Source organism: Pan troglodytes, chromosome 5, assembly GCF_028858775.2.
Source record: "Pan troglodytes isolate AG18354 chromosome 5, NHGRI_mPanTro3-v2.0_pri, whole genome shotgun sequence".
NCBI classification, from domain to species: Eukaryota; Metazoa; Chordata; class Mammalia; order Primates; family Hominidae; genus Pan; species Pan troglodytes.
Window position 1 is genome coordinate 137,788,374 of NC_072403.2, and position 22,962 is coordinate 137,811,335.

At 39.4% G+C, this 22,962-nt stretch overlaps 1 protein-coding gene across 15 annotated transcripts in view; it reads left to right on the forward strand.

Moving 5' to 3' along the window:
* Positions 1-20,902, forward strand: part of NCOA7 (nuclear receptor coactivator 7) — a 153,488-nt gene extending 132,586 nt beyond the window's left edge. For 14 of the 15 annotated variants that reach the window (XM_063813426.1, XM_063813429.1, XM_001165718.7 and 11 more), the window contains 6 exons: positions 5,118-5,265; positions 10,730-10,855; positions 12,470-12,622; positions 17,453-17,548; positions 17,964-18,037; positions 18,429-20,902. In XM_063813426.1, coding sequence (XP_063669496.1) covers positions 5,118-5,265; positions 10,730-10,855; positions 12,470-12,622; positions 17,453-17,548; positions 17,964-18,037; positions 18,429-18,564 — 733 coding nt within the window. In that variant the 3' untranslated portion in view covers positions 18,565-20,902. Of the gene's footprint in view, positions 1-5,117; positions 5,266-8,809; positions 9,214-10,729; positions 10,856-12,469; positions 12,623-17,452; positions 17,549-17,963; positions 18,038-18,428 lie in introns of those variants that run through there. The other variant, XM_003311471.6, reaches the window with a different exon arrangement.
* Positions 20,903-22,962: the final 2,060 nt, after the last annotated feature.

Consider the following 22,962-nt stretch of genomic DNA (forward strand, 5'->3'; position numbering starts at 1 on the left):
CTCTTAGTAACACTGAGGCCTGGCTGATAGTACCAGGCTAGTTCTCAGATATTAGGGACTGCATGCTTTTTTCTCTCAAGTCAGCTAGCCAGCAACCTATTAGGAACCACTTATGCCCATACATTTTATCCAGTGTGGCTATGCACATAATATATATTTCCTTTTCCAAAAGTTATAGTGAAGCATAGTTCATTCTCAACTCTACTTCAAAACATATTTAAGATGGACTAAATTTTTAAGTATTGAAAAAACTAAGATTTATAATTGTATTTTTGTCAAACTTCTCTGGAGTGATTATTTCATGTTTTCTAAGTTAGCTTTTAATAGGGAAGTTAATTCTACACGGCAAAAATAGTTCAGTGGTTGAAGAGAGAGAGATAGCAGGTGGGAGGGCAAAAATAATATAATCCCTATACAGAAGAATGTGAGGTTATATGTGAAAATGACAAGTTGAATTGTTGCTTTCACAATGCAATCCTACTTCTGAGAATGTCCTGTGGCTTTGCCTGTACACATGTGAAATGAGTCACATGCAAATTTAATTCATCATAGCATTGTTCGTTATGGTACACTCTTGAAAACAACCCAGAGAATGGCTATGTAACTATAATAAATCCAGTTAGTAAAGTACTGTGTAGCTATAAAATAAAGAATGAGGGAGCTGTCTATATACTGGTTTGGAAAGCTATCTAGGATATATTAAGTGAAAAAGCAAGATAAAGAATAATGTTGGGGTGATCAGACCCAACACCAGGTCGTGGGGGTGACAAAGTCAGCGGAGTCAAAGGATTGAGAAAAAGACAGTGAGAGAAAAAGGTGGGACACCAGAGGACCATCATTATTGTATGGAGGCTGCAAAGGCCCCGAGTTCTGGGAGCCCACGGTATTTATTGGTAATCCAACAAAGAAACAGGTGGTGAGAATATGGAGGTCAAAAGAGCACATTGCGTTAAGCACATGATTTACAGCTGTGATGTTTAGCATTTATATGGAACATGTTCTGCTACTTGAGATAATGGGAATAGGAGCCTAGGAGGGCTAGAAGCAAGGAGCCAGCAAGTCTAGACACATTCCAAAGGACATTGTGCAAGCCCTGCCTCAGTTTCCCTCCCAACACTCAGCTTTTTCGCAACATGCCTCCCTTCTCTTTTTTGTAAAAGAGGAACTATCATTATTACGTCATTATTAGTAGCATAAGAGGTGGCCTCTTTTAATTGAGCAAGGCACTTGCAGGCTGTGCAGCCCTTTATTGCCAGTCAGTGATCCAGCTTCATTTTTCTTAGCCCTTATTCAAACTGGAGTCGCTCTGGTTTGAATGCTTACCACATACCTCCCCTTTCCCTTTTACAGGAGGACCCTTAATCCTAGGGGTTGCAGAAGGATGAAGGTCCATCTTCTGTAACTTCTTCATGCTGAATAGGGGCAATGATACTCCTGCCTAACTATTAGGGTCTCTTTTATTCAGGGTAGGGAGGAGCTGAGTCAGAAAGCATTGGTCCATTAAGCATCGTGACTCTGGTCGGTCTTCGTTCCATCTTCGCAATCAGATTCAAGTGGCTCATGGCTCGTACTGGGGGAACCCAGTCCATGGTTGGGATCCATGCTCCCGTTCCATGGTCGTACACATCTTGAGGGCATCCACACGGTTTGTTCATCTCCTGCAAAAACACAAGCATACCCTCTCCCCCACGTTAGTAAATCTACTGAAACAGAAGCAAAAACTTGTTGTGGTTGTAGCCAGGAGGCATGCCGTTGCTGAAACATTCGTTAATTCAGTTTCTGCCTCTTTGGTTAATTACCGTGAGGTAAAACTTTCTGCTGATAATGAGAAACAGGCCTTCTCTGATTAACAGAAGGCATAGAGAAAGCAAATCGAGGCTTTTCAGACCTTCAATTCGTGCTGTACAGGTGGGCCACTAGATGCTGTGGCTCATGATAGATCTTCACATGTTTGGTGGGCACCCACACAGGCACCTGATTGTCACCTGGAGAGACACAAGCAGATCCTCTTCCCCATAAAATTATCTTTAGGCAGGGATTGGAGGAAGTAGATTCAGAGGTAAGGAAAATTTTGGGGGCCTAATGGCTTCCTAATGATTGATAGGTGTTCCCTCGGAAGTTAGGAATTCCCTTTCTCTCCATATTGCTGCGTGGGCATGGAGGACTAGGTAAGCATACTAAGAGTCTATATGTATATTTACTCTTTTTCCTTCTCCTAATTGGAGTCAAAGGATTGAAAAAAAAGACAGTGAGAGATAAAAAGGTGGGACACTAGGGTGTCATCACTATTGTATGGAGGTTGTGAAGGCCCTGAGCTCTGGGAGCCCATGGTATTTATTGGTAATCCAACAAAGAAACAGGTGGTGAGAATGTGGAGGTCAAAAGAGCACGTTGTATTAAGCACATGATTTACAGCTGTGATGGCTTAGCATTTATACGGAACATGTTCTGCTACTTGAGATAATAGGAATAGGAGCCTAGGAGGGCTAGAAGCAAGGAGCCAGCAAGTCTAGACACATTCCAAAGGACATTATGCAAGCCCTGCCTCAGTTTCCCTCCCAACACTCAGCTTTTTCCCAACAAATAATAATAAGACAAAAAATACATATTCATATTTATATCTACATAAACACTACAAACATAAGAAGTGAATAAAGTGGTCACCTATGGGGCTTGGGGTAGACAGGGATGTAAGAAGGAAACTTCTTATTATATGCCTTTTAAAATATAATTTTGATGTTTGAATCATATAAATGTACTACCTATTCCAAATATTAAAATAATTTAAACATAGATATATATACAATATATAATGTATTTCTCCCACCCCATTCCATTCCCTGGAAGTAACCATTTGGATCTGTTTCTTTTATAGCCTTTCAGAGTAGTTTATTGTATAACATTAGTCAAGGTTCTCCAGAGAAACAGAACCAAAATGTATGTATTATACATAGAGATCTGTTTTAAAGAATTGGCTCATGCGATTGTTAAGGGCAGGCAGGTCTGAAATTTTCAGGACAGGCTGTCAGGCTGGAGACTGGGGAAAGAGTGGGTATTGCAGTATCAAGCCTGAAGAAAGTCTGAAGGTAGAATCCTTCTTCCTTAAGAGACCTCTGTCATTTTCTCTTAAGGCCTTCACCTGATTGGATGAGGCCCACCCACATTATGGAGCATAATCTGCTCTACTCAGAATCTACTGACATAAATGTTAATCACATCTTAAAATACCTTAATAGCAACATCAAGGCTGCTGTTTGACCAAAAGCTGCGTACCATGGATGGCCACACCAAGTTGAAACATAACCATCATACCCATGTACAATCATAGTATCTATCAATATCTATATTTACTTTTGTAATAGAAATGGTAACATGTCATATACACTGATACACACCTTGTTTTAGGTAACAACAGTCCATGTTTTGAAGGAGAACTCTGTAAAGAAATACACCTTTAAAGTATAAGAAAATTGGTAAGTCTGTACTGTGGGGGAAAAGACATGATTAATATAAAAAGGGAAACAACAGCTCAGAAACACATTTGATAGTTATTAATGTCCACCTTACATAAAGACTCCCACAAATTGAAAAAAAGAAAAACATTGATACCACATATCACAGAAATCCAGTTCACAAAAGAAAAGCTACAGACAGGAAGAAAATATTGAAAAATGTTCAAGCCCTTAACGCTGAAAGGAACGCAAATGGAGTCAGGTAAAACTTTATATAAACTAAAAGGATAAGCAAGTTTGTTATGAAACTTAAGACACAAACTGCAATGCTGACGTCACAGCAAACTAGTCAGTCTTTCAAGAGCCGTTAGGCAGGATGAATCACAAGCTATAAAATCATGCCCCTTGGCCCAGTAATCCCTTTTCTGGGAACTAATCTTGAGGAAATAATTCGAACCATAGTGAAAGGCCTACACTGTATGGATATTTACTGTAACATCATTCATACAATTAAAGAAATACAAACAAACTAAATATTCTGACAGCATAGGAATACAGGCTAATTATGGTTTATTAACTTCATGAAATGTAGCTGTTAAACATGACTACAAGGACTAGCAATGTGGTAAAAGTATATTATATAATGTTAAATACAACAGTTATGGCTTGGCTCTGATGGCAATGAAAAGAAAGCTGTATAAACGATGTACACATGTGGACAAGAACAGATAGGAATGTGGAAACCTTAAAAATGGTTTGATCTGTTAGGATATCAGAATTGTCGGTGGTATTTCTGTTTTTGTTTTAGTCCTATTAATATTATTGCAATTTTATGTAATTATAAATTTTAAAAATCATAAGTTAACGTTATCCCAACAGTAGCCTCAAATTCAAATTATCATTTAGTGATTAGAAGATACTTTAAGAATCATTTGATTATATTCATTGCCCTTTCTCCTGTTGTGATGGTTATAGTATGAACCTTGGAGGATATTTCAGGAGCTGCAGTTTTCACAGCTCTCATTCTCTTCCCAGGAACTAGGCATATTTCTATTGATTAAGCCTGGAAAGATACTTTGGAAACTTCATTCAGTAAATGTGTATAAGACAGCAGAGAAGTTGGAAGCAAAGAACATTCCTGCGTCAATAAAATTAGATTTCTTTCTAATATTAAAATAGTAGCCAGTATTATTCCTGACACTTTCTAGTTGTCAAAGATGTTTTATTACAATTACAATGCAATAGTACTTTGATCTACATAAAGACCCGTTGTAGTATTGTTTATCTTTGTTCCTAGCTAAAGCTTCAGATCTACATTTTTTTCCTCAATGAATACAAGTATCCAATAAATGAAGACTCAATGAGGAAAAAATATTTGGTATAAATATTTCATTTTGTTTTTCAGTTTTACATTCCATCTCTTGATCTTTCCCTCAGATTGAAAGACAGTTTTAACAGTTTCGCAGTGCCTGTGGACTTTTACTTTATTTGTTGGCTCTTAATTTTGAGTATGGAAGTAGAGATAACCTTGATAATGGGAAATTTTCCAATTAGTAAAATGGATTTGCCAAGCAGGGAAAAGATGGTTTATGTACTGAAGTCCACACTAGCACCTGCCAAGAAAGTGGACATGGTGTTAACATCTGTCACAAACGTGTTTTTCAGGGTGGATCATTTGTACACATTCTTTGTTCAGTGGTCTCCCGATGTCTATGGAAAAGATGCCAAAGAGCAAGGCTTTGTGGTGGTGGAGAAGGAAGAACTGAACATGATTGACAACTTCTTCAGTGAGCCAACAACCAAGAGCTGGGAGGTGAGCACTTGGGCAGGGTTAGACCGTCGTAGTTCCTAAGGTACAGTAAGCAGTCTCGCATTCAGATTCCATGTAACAGGCTGGTAAGAAACTAGAGTCCCTGTGCACCTATGAAATTACAGAGGAAAATAACTTTATTCCTCCGTTTGAAAAAAAACACCACCACCAGCACCACCGCTATGTACACAGGCACACAGTTCATTCTGACCACACTAGACGAATCTACTCATAGCTCCATGCCTTAGTTCAGAGCTCAGCAAATTTTTTTTTGTAAAGGGCAAGATAATAAATATATTTGGCTTTGTAGGCCATACAGTTCCTGTTGCAGGTACTCATAGCTGCCATTATAGAACAGAAGCAACCATAGTATGTAAATGAACGAGCATGACTGTGTTTCATTTCACATAGTTATTATGTGTCACAAAATATTGTTATTAATTTTTATTGAATCCCTTAAAAAATATGAAATCTTTCTTAGCTTAAGTGCCATACAAAAACAGGTGGTGGACTGGCTTTGGCTGACAAGCTGATATAGTTTGGCTCCACGTCCCCATGCAAATCACATCATAATTATAATCCCCAAATGTCAAGGGAGGCACCTGGTGGGAGGTGATTGGATCATGGGGACGGTTTCCCCGTGCTGTTCTCATGATAGTGAGGGAGTTCTCACAAGATCTGATGGTTTTAAAAGTGGCAGTTTCCGCTACGCTCGCTCGCTCTCCTGCCGCCTTGTGAAGAAGGTGCTTACCTCTCCTTTGCCTTCTGCCATCATTGTAAGTTTCCCAAGGCCTCCCCAGCTATGTGGAACTGTGAGCCAATTAAACCTCTTTTGTTTGTAAATTACTCAGTTTCAGGTAGCATCTTTATAGCAGTGTGAAAACGGACTAATACACAAGCTGTAGTTTGCCAGACCTCAGTTCCCTTCATCCAGTCAGGCAAACATGTATCAAGTACTTCTTTAGGCGAGGGCCCTGGAAATACAATGATGGATAACATAGGCTCTCAATACTTAACAAGCTTGCAGCACTGGGAAATTGGGAGATGAGACTAGGAAAAATAGGTCTACCCCTCCTTCCTGTTCTGCTGCTCTCTTGAACCCCACTTAGCATTTCTTCTTTCCCAGCTTAGACAGATGGTAAATGAATTCAAACACATCCTTACCAGGACTCCTGAGTTCCTCCACCCCTCTCCCATCTACTGCACCCATCTAGCCTGCGTGCAATCCTGGATGAACCCACCCTCACACTTTTCTGCTCCTAGGCAGCCAAGCATTGCTGGAGAGAACCTGTCCACCAGGGAGAATGGTGCCATTACAAATACATGGTTCTGAATTCATCTGTGTCCATGTATAAGTGGCCCTGCAATACTAATTTAAACTCTTCACTCAATCTGTAGTTGCTTTTTTGATGTATGGTAGATGATATTTTTAATAGTCAATTTTTTTCCAGCACTATTTAATGATTTCCAATGTTTCCTTCATCATGTTGAAAGATCTTACATATGGACTGTGGGGCTGTATAACTTGTCATTTAAATATACAAGCAAGCTTGGATACTCTGTGCTTAAAAGCTTCAGTGGTCTCCTTATTGACTCTGCTGATTCTTACCCACCTGTTAGAATAACTACCTGGGAATTTTAAAAAACTGAATCCTAGATCCTTATTACTAGAGACATTAATTCAGTAGGTCTGGAGGGAGGAATGTTAGAATCTGTATTTTTCAAGGCTCCCAGATGATTTCCAAACAGTTATGTTTTGGAAACACTGACCTGTAGGGTAAGTTCTAAGCTCCTTCGTGGCATCAGGGCTCTTCATTTTCTCTGCTCCTCCTACCTTTTCTGTCTCATCTACCTTCCTCATCACTGCTTTCCTTGCTGTCTCTTCTCCAGCCAATGTGAACCCAGAATCCATCTCTGCATTCCTGCTGTGCCCTGTCCCTGGAACATCTTCTCACACCCTATCCTTGCTCTCAAACTGAAGCACCATCTCCACTGTGAATAAGCTATCTCAGAACCCCCCAGGTCACCCCAACCTCCTTTGAGCGTCTGCTGTAGATTTTGGCATCTGTATCCTATAAACCACAAACGATGCCTGAGACAGATCTCAATCAATTTAGAGGTTTGTTTTGCTAAGGTTGAGGATGCATCTGGTTGGGGAGGGAAAAAGAGACACAAGCCACAGTAGGATCTGTGGCCTGCACTTTTTCCAAAGAGGGTTTTGAGGGCTTCAGTATTTAAAGGGGGAAAAGTGGGCTGGAGAGGAAGGAGAAAAGAAAAGAGGAGGGTAGAAAAAAAAAAAAAAAATGAGACAAACGGTTACTTTCTTGTGAGTCTTTGATTAGTGTGCACTGAATCCAAATGTTGCATGTGCAAAGGAGAGGGTAGAGGAACCCTCAATCATGTATGCCTTGTGCGCAGTAAATCTGCACTTTACATAAGATGAAGTAAACAGAGTCGTGGAAGAAGTCCAGTATGCATTGGTCTGGAGGTGAGCAGTAAGGTCAATTTCTCGTCTGCTCTTGTTTCCGACTTGTGAAAATAAGCTGTTAATTTACATTGTCCAGGTGAGGGAGACCACCTGGGGAGACAGCTGTTTAGAAACAAAAGGAAAGATGGTTTTTGTTTGTGTGGCTCAGTTTCAAAGCTTAATTTTCCCTTTTTTTGTAGTGAGTTTGTGATCCCAAGATTTTATTTTCCTTTTACAATCACATGGAATGGCATCCATTTATTTAGAATTGTTTCTCTACTGTCTCCTCACCTGCTGGAGACTGTGAGCAGCTTTATGTCTCTGTGCCTGGCAAAGCACCTGGCACCCACCATCATATAGGAAATAATAAATGTCCGCTGTCCTGGAGTCCCAGGGGCCGAGAGGAGAGTGTTGTCTTGCTGGCATTCTGTCCCAGGTTGTGCTCAGGCTGTTGCATTGAGAGTCAGTTCTGCTGGCCGTGGACTGGTCTCTAAGTATCTGCTAGAGTCTTCTTTATAACCCCCAGTGTGAGCAATACAATACACTCTGATCCCCGCAGCTGTGCCCAAGACTGAAAGGCCACTTCGGATCTGGAAGAATCACAGAAATATCACTGAAAATTGATCCAGTGCTGATCTGTATTTCTTTCTAACCTCCTGACATGTGATCTGAAGTATAGAGGAGGACTCATCCTGCTTATTAGTCATTAAAACTAATTCCAAAATGTAAAAAGATAAGTATTACTCTGCCAACTGTTTTATAAAACTACATGTAAGATGACATCTTTCACAACCTCGTGTAAACCAGATGTTTTCCCATTCTTTTAAGTCCCTCCCACCAACAAACATGACATAGTATTGAAGTGAAATGCCGTTTGTTCTAACTGTAATGAAGCCTACCTCCACTGAAGGCTCCTTTTCATCCTTCCTTTGAGATTCAAGCTTATACCAGGGATCACGCATACCATTTTAAATGGAGCTTTAGCCTTAAAGAAGGTGCTGGGGGCGGGGGAGAAAAAAAAAAGAAAAAAAACTCTGAAAAGGCAGGGCTAGAAAAGCTAGGTTCACTGGAGGGACGATTAGGAAGAAAAGTATAAGAAGGAAAAGAAAAAAAATGAACAATGGGGTTTTATCGTAGTGTTGGGAAACCACCGTTTCAAAGGTGAAAGTGTCCTTTTACAGTCTCACAGCGATGCCTGGCAGGAAGTGTGTTTGCTCTAAATCCTAATTTGGGTGTGTTCCTGTAGAAATGTTGAAACTTCTCCTGAGGAAACAGAAACTCAATCATGCAGGAAACTAGATACTGAGAAAACAGTTGTAGCTCAGCGTGGCTACAAGTAACTGTGGAAGCAGAGTAGAGAGAAAACTTGTTCCTCATTAGAGAGAGAGCCACACTTCTCACTGCTCACAATGAGAGGCCAAAGATTACCCTTGGACATCCAGATTTTGTATTGTGCCAGACCTGACGAAGAGCCTTTTGTGAAGGTATGTTGGAGTGTGTCCCGAGGGCTAATAAGGTGCTGGTGAATTCTCAGTGATGTACCTCCGAGTTTGTTTTGAAAGTCGTTCTAATTAGAAAGGATTGTGCTGACATTTCTACCAGCAGGTGTTTTATTCATTGCGGAGAGGGTTATGGTGTGGTTGCCTCTTCTCATTGGAGCCAGAAATCCATATTTGATTTTTTTTCATTCCACAGCCTCATTTTATACTTGTGATAAATACAGAGTTTGCTGAAAACAGAGTGTTTTATTTCATTCATTTAAAATGCTTGGTTTGTGATTCTTGATAGTGTTTTCACTACAGAAACACTCCCCCAGAAAATGGTAAAATTAGTAAGCTTAATTTTCTTACTTGTAAATCTGGCTCAGACGCCAGCGGGTACTTTGTATCTGTCATTGTGCATTTTGGAAATTGAGTAGTGCACTACTGCCTGACAACTTGCACTGGATTTAACTTAAATGTTTTTCTCTATAATATAAAATCATTAATACTAGTACATTTTGGTGAATTAGTTGTCTAATATAATCCTTCACTTGATCTTATACAAAAGGCCAAGAAGCCGAATATACACTCTTCAATCTGAAAATAATCCAGTGATTTATCCATAATTTAAGAAGGGCCAAAAATGGATTTTAGAGTAAAATGAACTTTGGTAATTCATAAGCATAGCTAGAGTTAAATAATAAATGTTTTGTACAATATGATGTTTCTAGGTTTAGAAGGGGAGACTATTTTTATCATCTCTGAACAGTACATAAATAATTGTAACCTAGTTGTAATTTAGACTAAAGCTTCACACTTCTTTGTACTCATGCTCCTGGTAGCTGTTATCATTCGTTATTTCTAACAGAAGTGGTTTCTATGTGCACAACCTTAAGAGAAAACATCAGGAACCTGATTAAAAACTATCCTTATCACCGCAAGCTCCCTATTTATAGAAGACTTACCTACTGAATGATCTCTGATTAGTCCTTTAACAATTCAGATCCTAAATCTAAAGGCTAAAAGAGAATCATTTAGGGCATTTCAAAGGTAGAAAGCTATACTTCTGGTGTTATATACTATTCTCAGTGACCAAGCAATCAGCAGCTATACTAAAACTGGAAAACTCGTGACTTTATTTATTTATTTATTTTATTTTTATATAGAGATAGGGGTCCCATCATGTTGCTCAGGCTGGTCTCAAACTCCTGGGCTCAAGCCATCTTCCTCCTGCCTTGGCCTCCCAAAGTGCTGGGCATGCAGGCATGAGCCACCACGTCTAGCCTTGTGACTTGTGACTTTAATTTATACATATTAACTGCCTCGACTGTACTGTCTTTAATTGTGCATTTGTTCTGAAACTGAAAAATTAGCCATTTCCCCAAAGTCCTGTTCAGTTGATTTCCTGCTGCCGAAGCGTCACCTTTTCAAGCAGCGGTGTCCCTAGAGTGATTTTTTAAATTAGCAGTTAGAAGAAAAGCCAATAAGTTATTTTTCTTGGCTTGTTTTCTCATTTCAGATCATCACTGTTGAAGAGGCAAAGCGCAGGAAGAGCACATGCAGCTACTATGAAGACGAGGACGAAGAGGTGCTGCCTGTCCTACGGCCCCACAGCGCGCTCCTGGAGAATATGCACATCGAGCAGGTGGGCTCGCCCTGGCCACCAAGGGTGGGGGTTCCTAGGCTTTAAGAAATATTTCCCTTGGCCAGGTACAGTGGCTCATGCCTGTAATCCTCACACTTTGGGAGGCCAAGGCAGGCGGATCACTTGAGGTCAGGAGTTTGAGACCAGACTGGACAACATGGCAAAACCCCATCTCTACTAAAAATACAAAAATTGGCTGGGCGTGATGGCACATGCCTCTAATCCCAGCTACTCAGGAGGCTGAGACAGGAGAATCGCTTGAGCCTGGGAGGTGGAGGTTGCAGTGAGCCAAGATCGCACCACTGCATTCCAGCCTGCGCAACAGAGTGAGACTCTGTCTCAAAAAAAAAAAAAAATTCCCATCCCTGAATGCATTTGCCCTTCTCACTTGGGCTGAAGGATGAGGCTTGTGAGGAAGGAGGAACACCAGCAGCCCACTAAGGCCAGTGCCCCCTGCTCTGCCTCTGAAAAGTCACATTCCCTGCTGCCTTCTTGGTAGTATGAGGAGTTGGTCAGACACTAACATCCTTCTCTCAAACCTGAAGGAAAAGCCATTTCTAATCTTAAAAAAATAAAAATTTTAAGCGTCCTACCATAGTCCTAATACGCTTTAAAAAGGATCCAAATTTATCCTTGTAATTATTGCAGAGTTCCCATAGCTTTGATGTATAGGGCTCAATAAAAGTAATACAGCAAAGGCACTCTACTTGCTTTATGAAAAATACCTACCTACAGGACAGTTTTTCCTTTTTCTATGATTTTCTTTGTGTATTTTACAGTTTCTGAATGTTTACTTGAAATTCATGAAATATTATAATGCACTTATGTTTGAACTGTAGTAAGGAATCCCTGGCGTTTCCCTCATCAGTCAGCTTAGAGACATGAATTTTAGAGACCTTAAATAATCATTAAGTTCAGCTCCCTAGTTTACTGAGGAACCAGTAAAGACCCAAGAAAGCCAAGAAGCTTGACCAAGTAATTATAGAGTGTGGGATTCACACTGACACTGAAACTGATTTTAAGCACTCTGAAGACTCAGCACTTCATGGCCTCCTTTGGTAATATTCTTGAAGAGATATACATTATTGGTTATTTATGGCCAAGTTTAAATATTGATGCAGGTAAAAGATATAGGTGCAATAAGAACAGATGACACCTGACTTCTAACACTAAACGTCCCTGTTTTTTTGCCCTCACTTCTGTGCAAAGCTGCAGCTCTCAGTAGCAGTTTTGAGCCTCTGAGTGTTTAGAAAGAAAAATTGGGAAAATATGAACTGTTTGGTAAAAGCCAGGTTGAAGTGGAAAGGAAGGGCACTTGATCTGTGTCTTCAAATATCCAGCTTGATCTGTGTCTTCAAATATATAGCAGGATAGGGACTCCATAGTCATGTCCCTGAATGGGAAAACACCTCCTGGCCAGTATCCTTGCCAAGGTAAACACTGTCAAATGATCATTTTCTTGGTTTAGAATAGCAAATATTTGCCAGAATAAGGAGGGGCACTATGTGAGTGTATGATACTGAGTTTGAATAACAGGCATTTGTTTTGTGCCACATGTTCGTGAGCAATTTGTGTGTGAACCTTCTGTTTACATCTCTTCCTTTGGCTTTGTAGCTGGCCCGACGCCTTCCTGCAAGGGTGCAAGGGTATCCATGGAGACTGGCCTATAGCACGTTAGAGCACGGGACCAGCTTAAAGACGCTCTACCGGAAATCGGCATCACTAGACAGTCCTGTCCTATTGGTCATCAAAGATATGGATAATCAGGTGAGGCCTGTCCCTCTCATAAAGAATATTTTTTAATAATTTTTCAAAATTCCCAACAGTAGAGAGACTAGTACCATATACTTCCATCACCCAGATTCCACAGTTAACAGGATTTTGCCTTCTGTGTCTTTTATCTTTGTTTTTTCTCTGCTGAAATATTTTGAAGTAAATCCCAATCATTATGGCATTTCACCCCTACATATTTCAGGATCATCTCCAAAATGAAAATGGATCATACTTCCAAATACAGTCACATTCTAAGGAGCTTTTTTCTATCACCATGAAGTGGAAAAGTATAATGATATCCCACAGCCTAAAAACTGGAAAGTTGGGGTAGAGTGAGATCTGGATTTGGAAACAGTTGCAGAAATAAGTTCCAGTGCCATACCAGCGCCTTTCCCAGGTAGCCAAAGTAGTGCCCACAAACCTTGCCTGCATTTTGGATGTGATGGAGAGTCAGTCAAGGCCATAGTGTGTTGTGCCTGAGGGGCCCAATTGTTAAGAAACCACAGAGAATGCACTGTACCATTCTTGATTGTACTTTTGCCTGTGTTACAGTTGGTCTTTCTTGGAGGAACTAGTGAAAACTAGTTATTACCCCTTGTCCCTGCACCGTTATCTCTTCCCATAAGTCAGCTCAGAATGGGAGTGGAATCTGTCCAGGTTTTTTTCGGTCACTTTCCTGTCAGTCTCTTGCATCACGAAAGGAAGACATCATTCACATCTGCTCATTGCTCATTTCAGTTTGACCTGTGTTCTGTTAGAAATTCCTCTAAGATTTTAAGATGCAGCATTGAGCAGATTAGAAAATCAATGACAGAAGTCATTGAAGCAGATTTTACTCAACATTTATTCATTCATTCATTCATTCATTCATTCATTTATTCATCCATTCAGCAAATATCTAATTAGGGCCTGTTAGGTGCTAGGCACTATTAAGCATTGGGGAGCTTACTGTGAAGCACAAAATTTTTATACTGAGACATGTCCACGTTGTAATGAGCCATATACATGGGATCATTTTACAGGAAATAGAACTTTGCTGTCATGATTTGCCTTGGGAAAAATTAGGGAACAAATGGGGGTACCAAAGACACTGTCTTTCTTAGCAGTGATCTTTGTGACTTTATTGTAATATTATTGTAGCTTAAGAGTTGTGGGAATTAATTTAGCTATCATTGTTACTATTGTTATTTCCTGATTGCTGACATTTTGCTTAATAATGATCCAAGCTGAAAGGTGGGTAGAGTCAAGATAAAAAAATTAAAATAATGATAACAGTTGGTTTAAAAGAGACTTAGGAATTTAGTGAAATGTTTCAGAATTGGATGTTATATTTTGGATGAGGTATGGCTATATTATCTTAGAGCACACATACAGACTCTCACCTAAGTATAGATTATTTGTCCTATTTACTTACCAAAATATCACACTTGTTGAGGAATGTGATGGTTCACACAGAACAGGTATTGATGAAGCACAGTTTTACCAAGCTTCCTGTGCGATTTGTAAAGGAGGCCTACAACTGAAGGTTGCAGTCTTGTCACTGGGTGGAGTCTTGCTGAATCATGTACCCTGGAGGCACTTGTGTCATTTGAGGACAACCAGACACTAACTTTGCTTTCTGCACCCCATCTACCCCGAAGGGGAAACTGTGGCTTTGCTGTGTTTGAGAACATGATAGAACAACACCTGCAAATGTGTCTGAAAATGAATTATATGACATTCTAATATAAAAATATTATATATGTAGACTGGCAGCAATGAGGAGCTCTGCAGAATCAGTCCCCAGTGAAAGAACCATAGCTGGTAGAAATAACAAAAACAACAATCACTTAAAGTCTCTGGAAATTATTCTAAGCAAGTGAGGGAATATTTATTCAAGAAAATCTAATTAATCTCAGTTATAACAGTGGGACTCTGTGGCACTTGAGGCACAACTCTCTCCCTTCCCTAACCCCCCGCTGAGACTGACAGTGGTTCCACTCTGGGCATGTATGGCCAAGAAGATGGGGCACTCTCTTCCCACAGCTGCCAGTCAAGGGTTATGGTGTACCCTCTCTCACTGTGGGTCCCCTGTATTTCTTATCTCCCACCCAAGATCAGTGTTTCTGAGGCTAAAATCCAAGCAAGTGTGGCCTAGAGGTAGGGGGCTTTCTTCTTCTACCCACCCTCCACTCACAGAGCCATGCTCTACCGTAGGCATGGCAGGCTGAGAATACAGGGGTCTCTCCTGCTCTCGTTTCAGCTCACAGGGCAGAAGTTTTGCACCAGGTGAGGCAAGCCAAGACCAGAGGCTGCTGTCACTGTCTAGTCCCTAGCTTCAGAGCAGTGGGTTAGAGATTTTTTTCCCAGGGGAAGAGGCAGGCCACAGGACATAGAGTTCTAAAGCTCTACCCAAAGGAACTGACTTTGTTTAGACATACTTGGGGAAGTTCAAGCCAAAGGGCACTCTAGAAAACAATGAGAATTTTGGTGTTAAGAAGAAGGTTGTAGCCATGAAGGCAACAAATTAAACTGTAGACCATCTACTTTACCAGAGAGATCCAAGAAAAGAGACAGCTATGGAGAGCCTTTCTGGAGTCAGGGTAAACTTCATAGTCTGGCCAAAGAAACTATCCATGCAAAGGAACCTACATTTAATTGAATCAGACTGTGGAATAATTTTCACCACCAAGCATTGTTGACAACAATAGAACAATCATCAGGCAATTAATAGAGACTAATTACTAACTTCTAGTGAAGTATAGAAATGTTACTCCTGTTTTGCTCTATTACATCTTTTAACTTTTTGTGGTACTAATGTTATGCATGTTACATCTGTATATATTACAAATATAGCAATAGATTGTATGATTACTATGTTACATAATTTTATGTCTGCTAAGGAAGTTGAGAGAAGAAGAGCAAATGTACATTTATATGTTTTGTTATATGACTTTCCTTTTATCATTTCTGGGTTGCTCTTCATCTATTCCCTTGGATTCCTTTGTTCTGCTATTGCTAAATGTATTACATTTTTATATGGTATAGGCTGAACAACACTATTATATAAAAGTTGTTTTATACAATTTTTAAAAATACATTAATAGAAAAAAAGACATTTTCTCATAATCACAATGCAATAGATCTAACAAAATTAACAGTAATTCCCCAATATCATCCAGCCCTTAGTCTTTAAATGCATTTCCAGAATTGCTAAGAAAATTTTAGCTAAAAGGCCAGGTGTGGTGGCTCACACCTGTAATCCCAGCACTTTGGTAGGCCGAGGCAGGTGGATCACCTGAGGCCAGGAGTTCCAGACCAGCCTGACCAACATGGTGAAACCCGTCTCTACTAAAAATACAAAAATTAGCCAGACATAGTGGTGTGCACCTGTAATCCCAGCTACTCGGGAGGCTGAGGCAGGAGAATCACTTGAACCTAGGAGGTGGAGGTTGCAGAGGGGCTGAGATCATGCCATTGCACTCCAGCCTGGGCAACAGAGCAAGACTCCATCTCAAAAAAAAAAAAGGGAGGGGGGTGGCGGAATTTTAGCTAAAAAAGAAAATATTTAAAATTCTGTGGAGGGTGTGAAAGTAAAGATAACTTATTGACTAATCAGAGAGGGAACTCATTTTCTTCCACCTATTTGTCATATTTTAACCCCATGCTTTTAAAAATAGATGCCTATTTTGATTGTATTCTAGTTCTTTTTTTGGAAGATTACCAGAAGAAGGGCAAAGGATTTTTTATGTTTTGTTACTGTGCTATATTTCTTTGTTCTTAGCAGCTCTAGGGAAAGGTTTGGTAGCAAGAAGTATGAAAAATACTGGTTAGAAAGAGTTTCTAGCCTTCTACCTAATACTTAGTGTTACAAGTATAGCCAGGAACTGAGTGTAAGTGGTGAAGAAGACAGCACACAGAGATTGTGATCTAATTGAAATAATTTTTGAAAAATGCTATGACATTTTCCAGATAACCTACATTTAAAGCAATGTTCCTCAAATGGGATTTGAAATAGAAAGAATGTCTGAATCACCTAGGGACATTTTCAGAATACATATGCTCACCCCTGCAAGTGCTGATCAGGATGTGAACAGAAGGATGAGATGCTGAGGCAGTGGGCGTACACATTCTGAAAACACTACTCCTCATGTAGCTTGGCTCCCCTTCCATCCCCCGATAAGAAAAAGTACAAGAACCATTGATTTAAACACATCTAAGTTACCTTTCATGATATTCATGATCTAAATAACTCCATGATATTACGGGGTTATTTGTTTCTTAAAAGTCACTTTGAACTAAACTATAGTAAGTCATTTTTAAGGATATAATTTTAATTTAATAAGCATATTAATAACTCATTGTTACAAATCAAAAGAAAGGAAAGTTTATTTTCTGTGGGGAAATGCCCAGCCATGACTCCACTTATAAAATACATAAGAGATGTGACTGTGTTGTCCCAAGCACTCATTTCTGTGAGCAAGATGTATCTTCTTGTGGCTTAATGTTTCTGTTATGTTATGTATATTCAATAACAGAAATTTGTCTCCATAGTGAACTTTGGAAATCTTTTAAAATTGGAACAAATTGTTGGCCTTTGACAAACAAGTTGTCTGAGCTTTGTCAGATGAATTTTGCATGCACCAGGAAGTCTGGCTACTTGGGTTCCAGTTAGAGCTGGGGATATTTGTTTATTCTTTTATTGGTGGTCTTTTTGAGTGCCAATTTAGTAATAATCTTTGCTGAAATAGATCTCAGAACATGATGTATCAAAAATACTCCAGAAAGCCTTGCTTTGGGGATTTAGGTTTGAATGTAGGTAACATTTCTGTTTTCTTTTGACAGATTTTTGGAGCATATGCAACTCATCCTTTCAAGTTCAGTGACCACTATTATGGCACAGGCGAAACTTTTCTCTACACATTCAGCCCTCATTTTAAGGTACCTAGATAGGAGAAATATCCAACTCCCATATGTCACAGTGTCCTCAGTTGGGGAAGGGGATAGGCATTGGGGCAGCTAGCTGTCCTATAACTTCTCCTGAACTGACTCCGGGCTGGGTCAGCCCTTTATGACTGTAGCTCGCAAACTGCTTAGGGTCCCTGGCCTTCTGGGCTGCTCAGGCTGGGATCCAGAGAGTCGCAGGTCAGAGCCACCACGTGTCTGAAAGGTCTTCCTTCCTTCGTAACCCCTTGGGAGATCTCATCCTGGTGTGGGCCAGGTCTGGCAGTCAGGAACTTCTTCAGTCAATGGGGTGAGGTGGTTCCCTTTTACATATAGATACTATTTCATATTTCCTCATTGCTAATTCTCCAGATTAAAATGTCTGTTTTCTTTTTTGTGTTTCTTCCCCAAGGTCTTTAAGTGGAGTGGAGAAAATTCATACTTTATCAATGGAGACATAAGTTCTTTAGAACTTGGTGGTGGAGGGTAAGGTTTTTTTTGTTTTTGTTTTCTTATTGTTATTTTACCACCTGACCTGAGTGGGACGGTTTTGACCTACGTAGTTAAAACTTCGGTGTCAGGTTATTTTAGCTAGTCCATGTGCTTAGATGAATTAGGACAGAGGCCTAACACAGAATGGCCTAACTAAGAATCAAAGATAGAATATTTATGTGTCTAATGAGGGACTGTTACCACTTGTCTTTTAGGAAGACTGGTCATTTAAATGAAATAAAGGAAATGTATCCTGGTTTTATAAGCAGTTTAGAATTTTGCCTGTCAGTAGTATAAACGAAAGAAGATGGGGGCAAGAGAGAATAGTGTGCCATGTAAGATAGAAGTGTTTTTACCTTTTTTTTTTTTTTTTAAACCTTTTCAGGGGACGATTTGGTTTATGGCTAGATGCTGATTTATACCACGGACGAAGCAACTCTTGCAGCACTTTCAATAATGATATTCTTTCCAAAAAGGAAGACTTCATAGTTCAGGATCTGGAGGTGTGGGCATTTGAGTGAAATTCAGACTGCCTTAAAATATAACATTAAAAAGACTGGGTTCGATCAGCCCTCCTAAAGCTGGCTGGAAAAAGAAGCTCCAGCCCAGGCTGCCTCATCCCACCCCAATGCTTCCTTTCTGCCATCATCTCAGAGCATGATCACATTGCAGAAAGATTCTGGAAGGTCCATGTAGAGGGCAGACATTGAAGAAAGAAACTTAAAACCCAGGTTGTTGAAAAGACTTTGTACTCCCACTTCCTTCAAATCCATACAGTGAGGAATCAGAGTGTTTATAGATATATGAGTTGTATGCAATTTTTATTTTTGGTAACTGTGAAAAATAAGATACTGTGGATATATACATGCCTTGTGTATTTATCAGCATAATTTTCATTACCAAAATGTACAGCTATTATTTGCCATGGAAAAGGTTAGTCTCATTTAGAAAAATCGAAAGTGCACGGCACTTAAAGGGAATATATGAGGTTTTTTAAAAAAAAAAAAAACTTTTATTTATTATTTGTAGTATATTGTCTGAAATGTGTCGGCAGTTTTTTTTCTTTTAATGTGTCAAATCTTGAAATATTAAATGTATACATTTTGTGCTATGTTTTGGGAACAAATCTGTTTGATTTATATAGTTTTATATTGAATTTTTTTTGCCCTGATTGTTTAGGGTGATAGGTCTTAAGCAGCATATATCTATATATCTGTATGTGGGTATATAGAGATATATGTGTGTGTGTATGTATATGTACATATACATATATATGAGTGTGTAATTCTAAATTTCTAAAAACTCATTATGAATGTTCATCAATTTGACTATTATAGGCCAGCTTTCCATTTAGTCAATAAAAGGGTACATTTTTAGTTACTTACCTTGAACATATTCGTGTGAAAAAGACTACATCATTTCTCACAGTCTTAAGTTGATATTTATAGAAATGAATACCTTTGTGAACCTAGACTTAGAACAAATCCTGCTTTTGAAAAAAAATGTTTTGCTTCTTACAAAATCATTTGTGTTAATAACAAAAACTTTATTTTCGGAGTGTTCTTTGTATAACTTTTCCAAGCTTTTACATTAACGAGCAGGCCTCTGTCTTAAAAGGGACTCAGTATATTAATTTCTGCATTTTTTAAATCAAATGAAAAACGTCAAATTGGACCAATTGTCTTGGTTTCTAGATTCATTTATTTGAGAAAAAACAATACAAAGAAATGCATTCATATCAAAATTGGAATAGAAAGGAAAACCTATTTTTAAGATATCAACCTATTTTCACATCATAAAACATCTATTACATAAAATAAAGGGCCAGGCATAGTGGCTCTTGCCTGTAATCCCAGCACTTTGGGAGGCCGAGGCAGGTGGATCACTCAAGGTCACAAGTTTGAGACCAGTCTGGCCAACATGGTGAAACCCCGTCTCTACTAAAAGTACAAAAATTAGCCAACTATGTGGTGGGCACCTGTAATCCCACCTACTCGGGAGGCTGAGGCAGGAGAATTGCTTGAATCCGGGAGGCAGAGGTTGTAGTGAGCCAAGATCGTGCCACTGCACTCTATCCTGGGTAACAGCGAGACTCTGTCTTAAAAATAATAACAATAGTAATAATAATAAAGACTTACTTAACCAATATTATTGATTACCAGACTTTTATGAAAGCCAAAGACTGCTTGCTAGTAGGAAAAAATTTCAAATAATAGCCAAAGCTGAAAAATGGTCTGTCATAAATTATTTCCCTGGTAATTTTTGAAAGGAAAAATGTATAACAAGTACTATTTACATATCTGCATTTTAAAAAAGCAATTCTTAGAATACTTCCTTTACATTATTCTCCTATTTTAGACATTTTGTGAAAGAGAACAAATTGTCCAGTGGCCTCCTGTCAGATCAACAATTATTATACTCCTTAATTCCATGCAAATTTAAATGAATGCTATAAAATTTTAAATCTGTAGCCTGGGTGTACGTTTCACTCAAGTTCTCCTCCTGAGAACTCTTGACTAACAGCATACTGGCAGTTTCACCTTAACCTGCTCGTTAAATAATGTGTTGGTGTGAGATATCAGGAATGTCTCATGATATCACGTTTACCATTTACACCATCTGCAACCATATGCTATTAATAAAATGGAAAAAAACAAAATGGTCATTTTGCATATACTTCACTCTGACCTAGTTTAGTCCATGATACTATAATTGTGAGAGCATATCCAGATGCTGTGTTCTCTATGTAAAACAGTATTGTCCATTCAGAAATGTGTGACCCTTCATTTATGGATATTGACTATATGTAATGCAGTGCTATCCCAATATTTTCAATAAAGGACTTTATGCATTCAGTGATTTTCTTTCCCAAAGATTCATTCATCAGGTATTTACTGGGTACCAGAGTGTTTATTTTTGTGAGAGGATGGTGAAATATCCAAGACTAAACAAGGTCCAGAGCTCATGTTTTCACTGCTGCCCTGGAAACTCCCTCTTCATTCCCTGTAGCCACCCTCCTAATTGTCTCATCAGTTCATGGAAACTGCTCTCATTATGGTTACCAGAGACAACTCTTGGCTGTATCTACCAGTCTCTTTTCTAATCTTTCTAGCTGTGCAATGAATGACGACCTCCTCCTCTTAACATCTGTCTTAACCTACTTCATAATTTCCATAAGGGACACTTTACTCTCTGATAAATTTTCTTTGGCATCCTGACACCTAGCCCCTAGATGTCGGGCTAGATGAAGACCCCAAGCAGTCTCCATTGCTTCATAATTCCTCAGTTCATAAGTCCATATCAAAGGACTTGGGTGGGAGGAGGCAACCAAATGTTTCTTCAGACTCTACTGAAAATGATTAGATGCATCCCCATGCTACAAGCCACCAGAGACATCCTGCACTATTATAAGTATGTCTTCCCTTAATTTGATCTCCCTCTCCTTGATGCCTTTTAAAGTTTTAGAGACACATTGGTATGGTTTGGCTGTGTGTCCCCACCAACATCTCAACGGAATTGTAATCCCCACATGTTGAGGGAGGGACCTAGTGGGATGTGATTAGAACATGGGGGCGGTTTCCCCCATGCTGTTCTCATGATAGGGAGTTTTCATGAGATCTGTTTTAAAGTGTTTGGCAGTTCCACCCTCACCCTCTCTCCTGCTGCCATGTAAGATGTGCCTTGCTTCCCCTTTGCCTTCCGCCATGATTGTAAATTTCCTGACGCCTACCCAGCCATGTGAAACTGTGAGTCCATTAAACCCCTTTTCTTTATAAATAACCCAGTCTCAGGTAGTTCTTTATAGTAGTGTGAAAATGGACTAATACACACATGAAACAGCATTAATGAAAGAATTACTCTCCTTTTGAGGAAGGCATTGAGAATCTCTTAAGCCAGAAAGGAGTGTTATGTTTCTTGTTCTTCTTAGGATGCCTAACCTATTTTTACCAATTTAATTTGATACAGAAAGGTAAGGAGGTCAGAAACCAAGGGAAATTCCAGAAAACTCAAGAAAAGGGAAGCCACACTCATTTCTTGTGCATGTATCAAAAGTGCCTTTGACCACTTCCTTCTGCCCAATGAGGTCACTTACTCTTAATCAGAGAAAGCCCTGACTTCAAAGCATCACATTCTCTGTCACCTCCTGGCCTATGACCATTATCCTTAGTGAGCCCCTAACAGAAGGTGTTTTTACTGAAAAAAATAAGCTTCACTCTTCACACCAAACTCTAAGATCTTATTCCGTTTCTATTTCAAATCTCTAGTGGTTCAGAATAAAAATGAGATATGAGCTATCTGGTATGGTCAATCAAGCCATCAAGATGTTGTCTCTTGATAGAATATCTTTGAGGACTTTTTGTTTCTCTCTTAGATCAGCACTGTTCAATAGAACATTCTACAATGATGGAAATGTTTCACGATTTTTCACTGTCCTTAATGATAGCCCCTAGCTACCATACTAATGTTGAACAATTGAAATGTGCCTTGGGTGACTGAAGAGCTGAACTTTTTATTTAATTTTAGTTTATTTAAATAGCCACACGTGACTGGTGGCTACCACATTGAACAGCACAGCTCTAGGTCAAGATGTTATGGCCAAATTATATTTTCATTGGCAATTAAGTCAGACTATGACTCCTTCTCCAGAAGAGAACCTTTACTTCCAAGCACTTTGTCTATGCCATTACAGATCTTCACACAGGTTGGTACCACCTAAGGTTATCTAGTATGTCTCTCACTGTTTAGGTAGTCAGCTTCTAAAGTGACCAGAGAGCTGAGTCCCTAACAGTCTCCCTAAACTGAAAAATTGGATCTACATAGGATTACAGGTCCCCATCTCTAATCAAAGGTAATGAAAACTGGCCAGGTGTGGTGGCTCACACTAATCCCAGCACTTTGGGAGGCCGAGGAGGATTGAT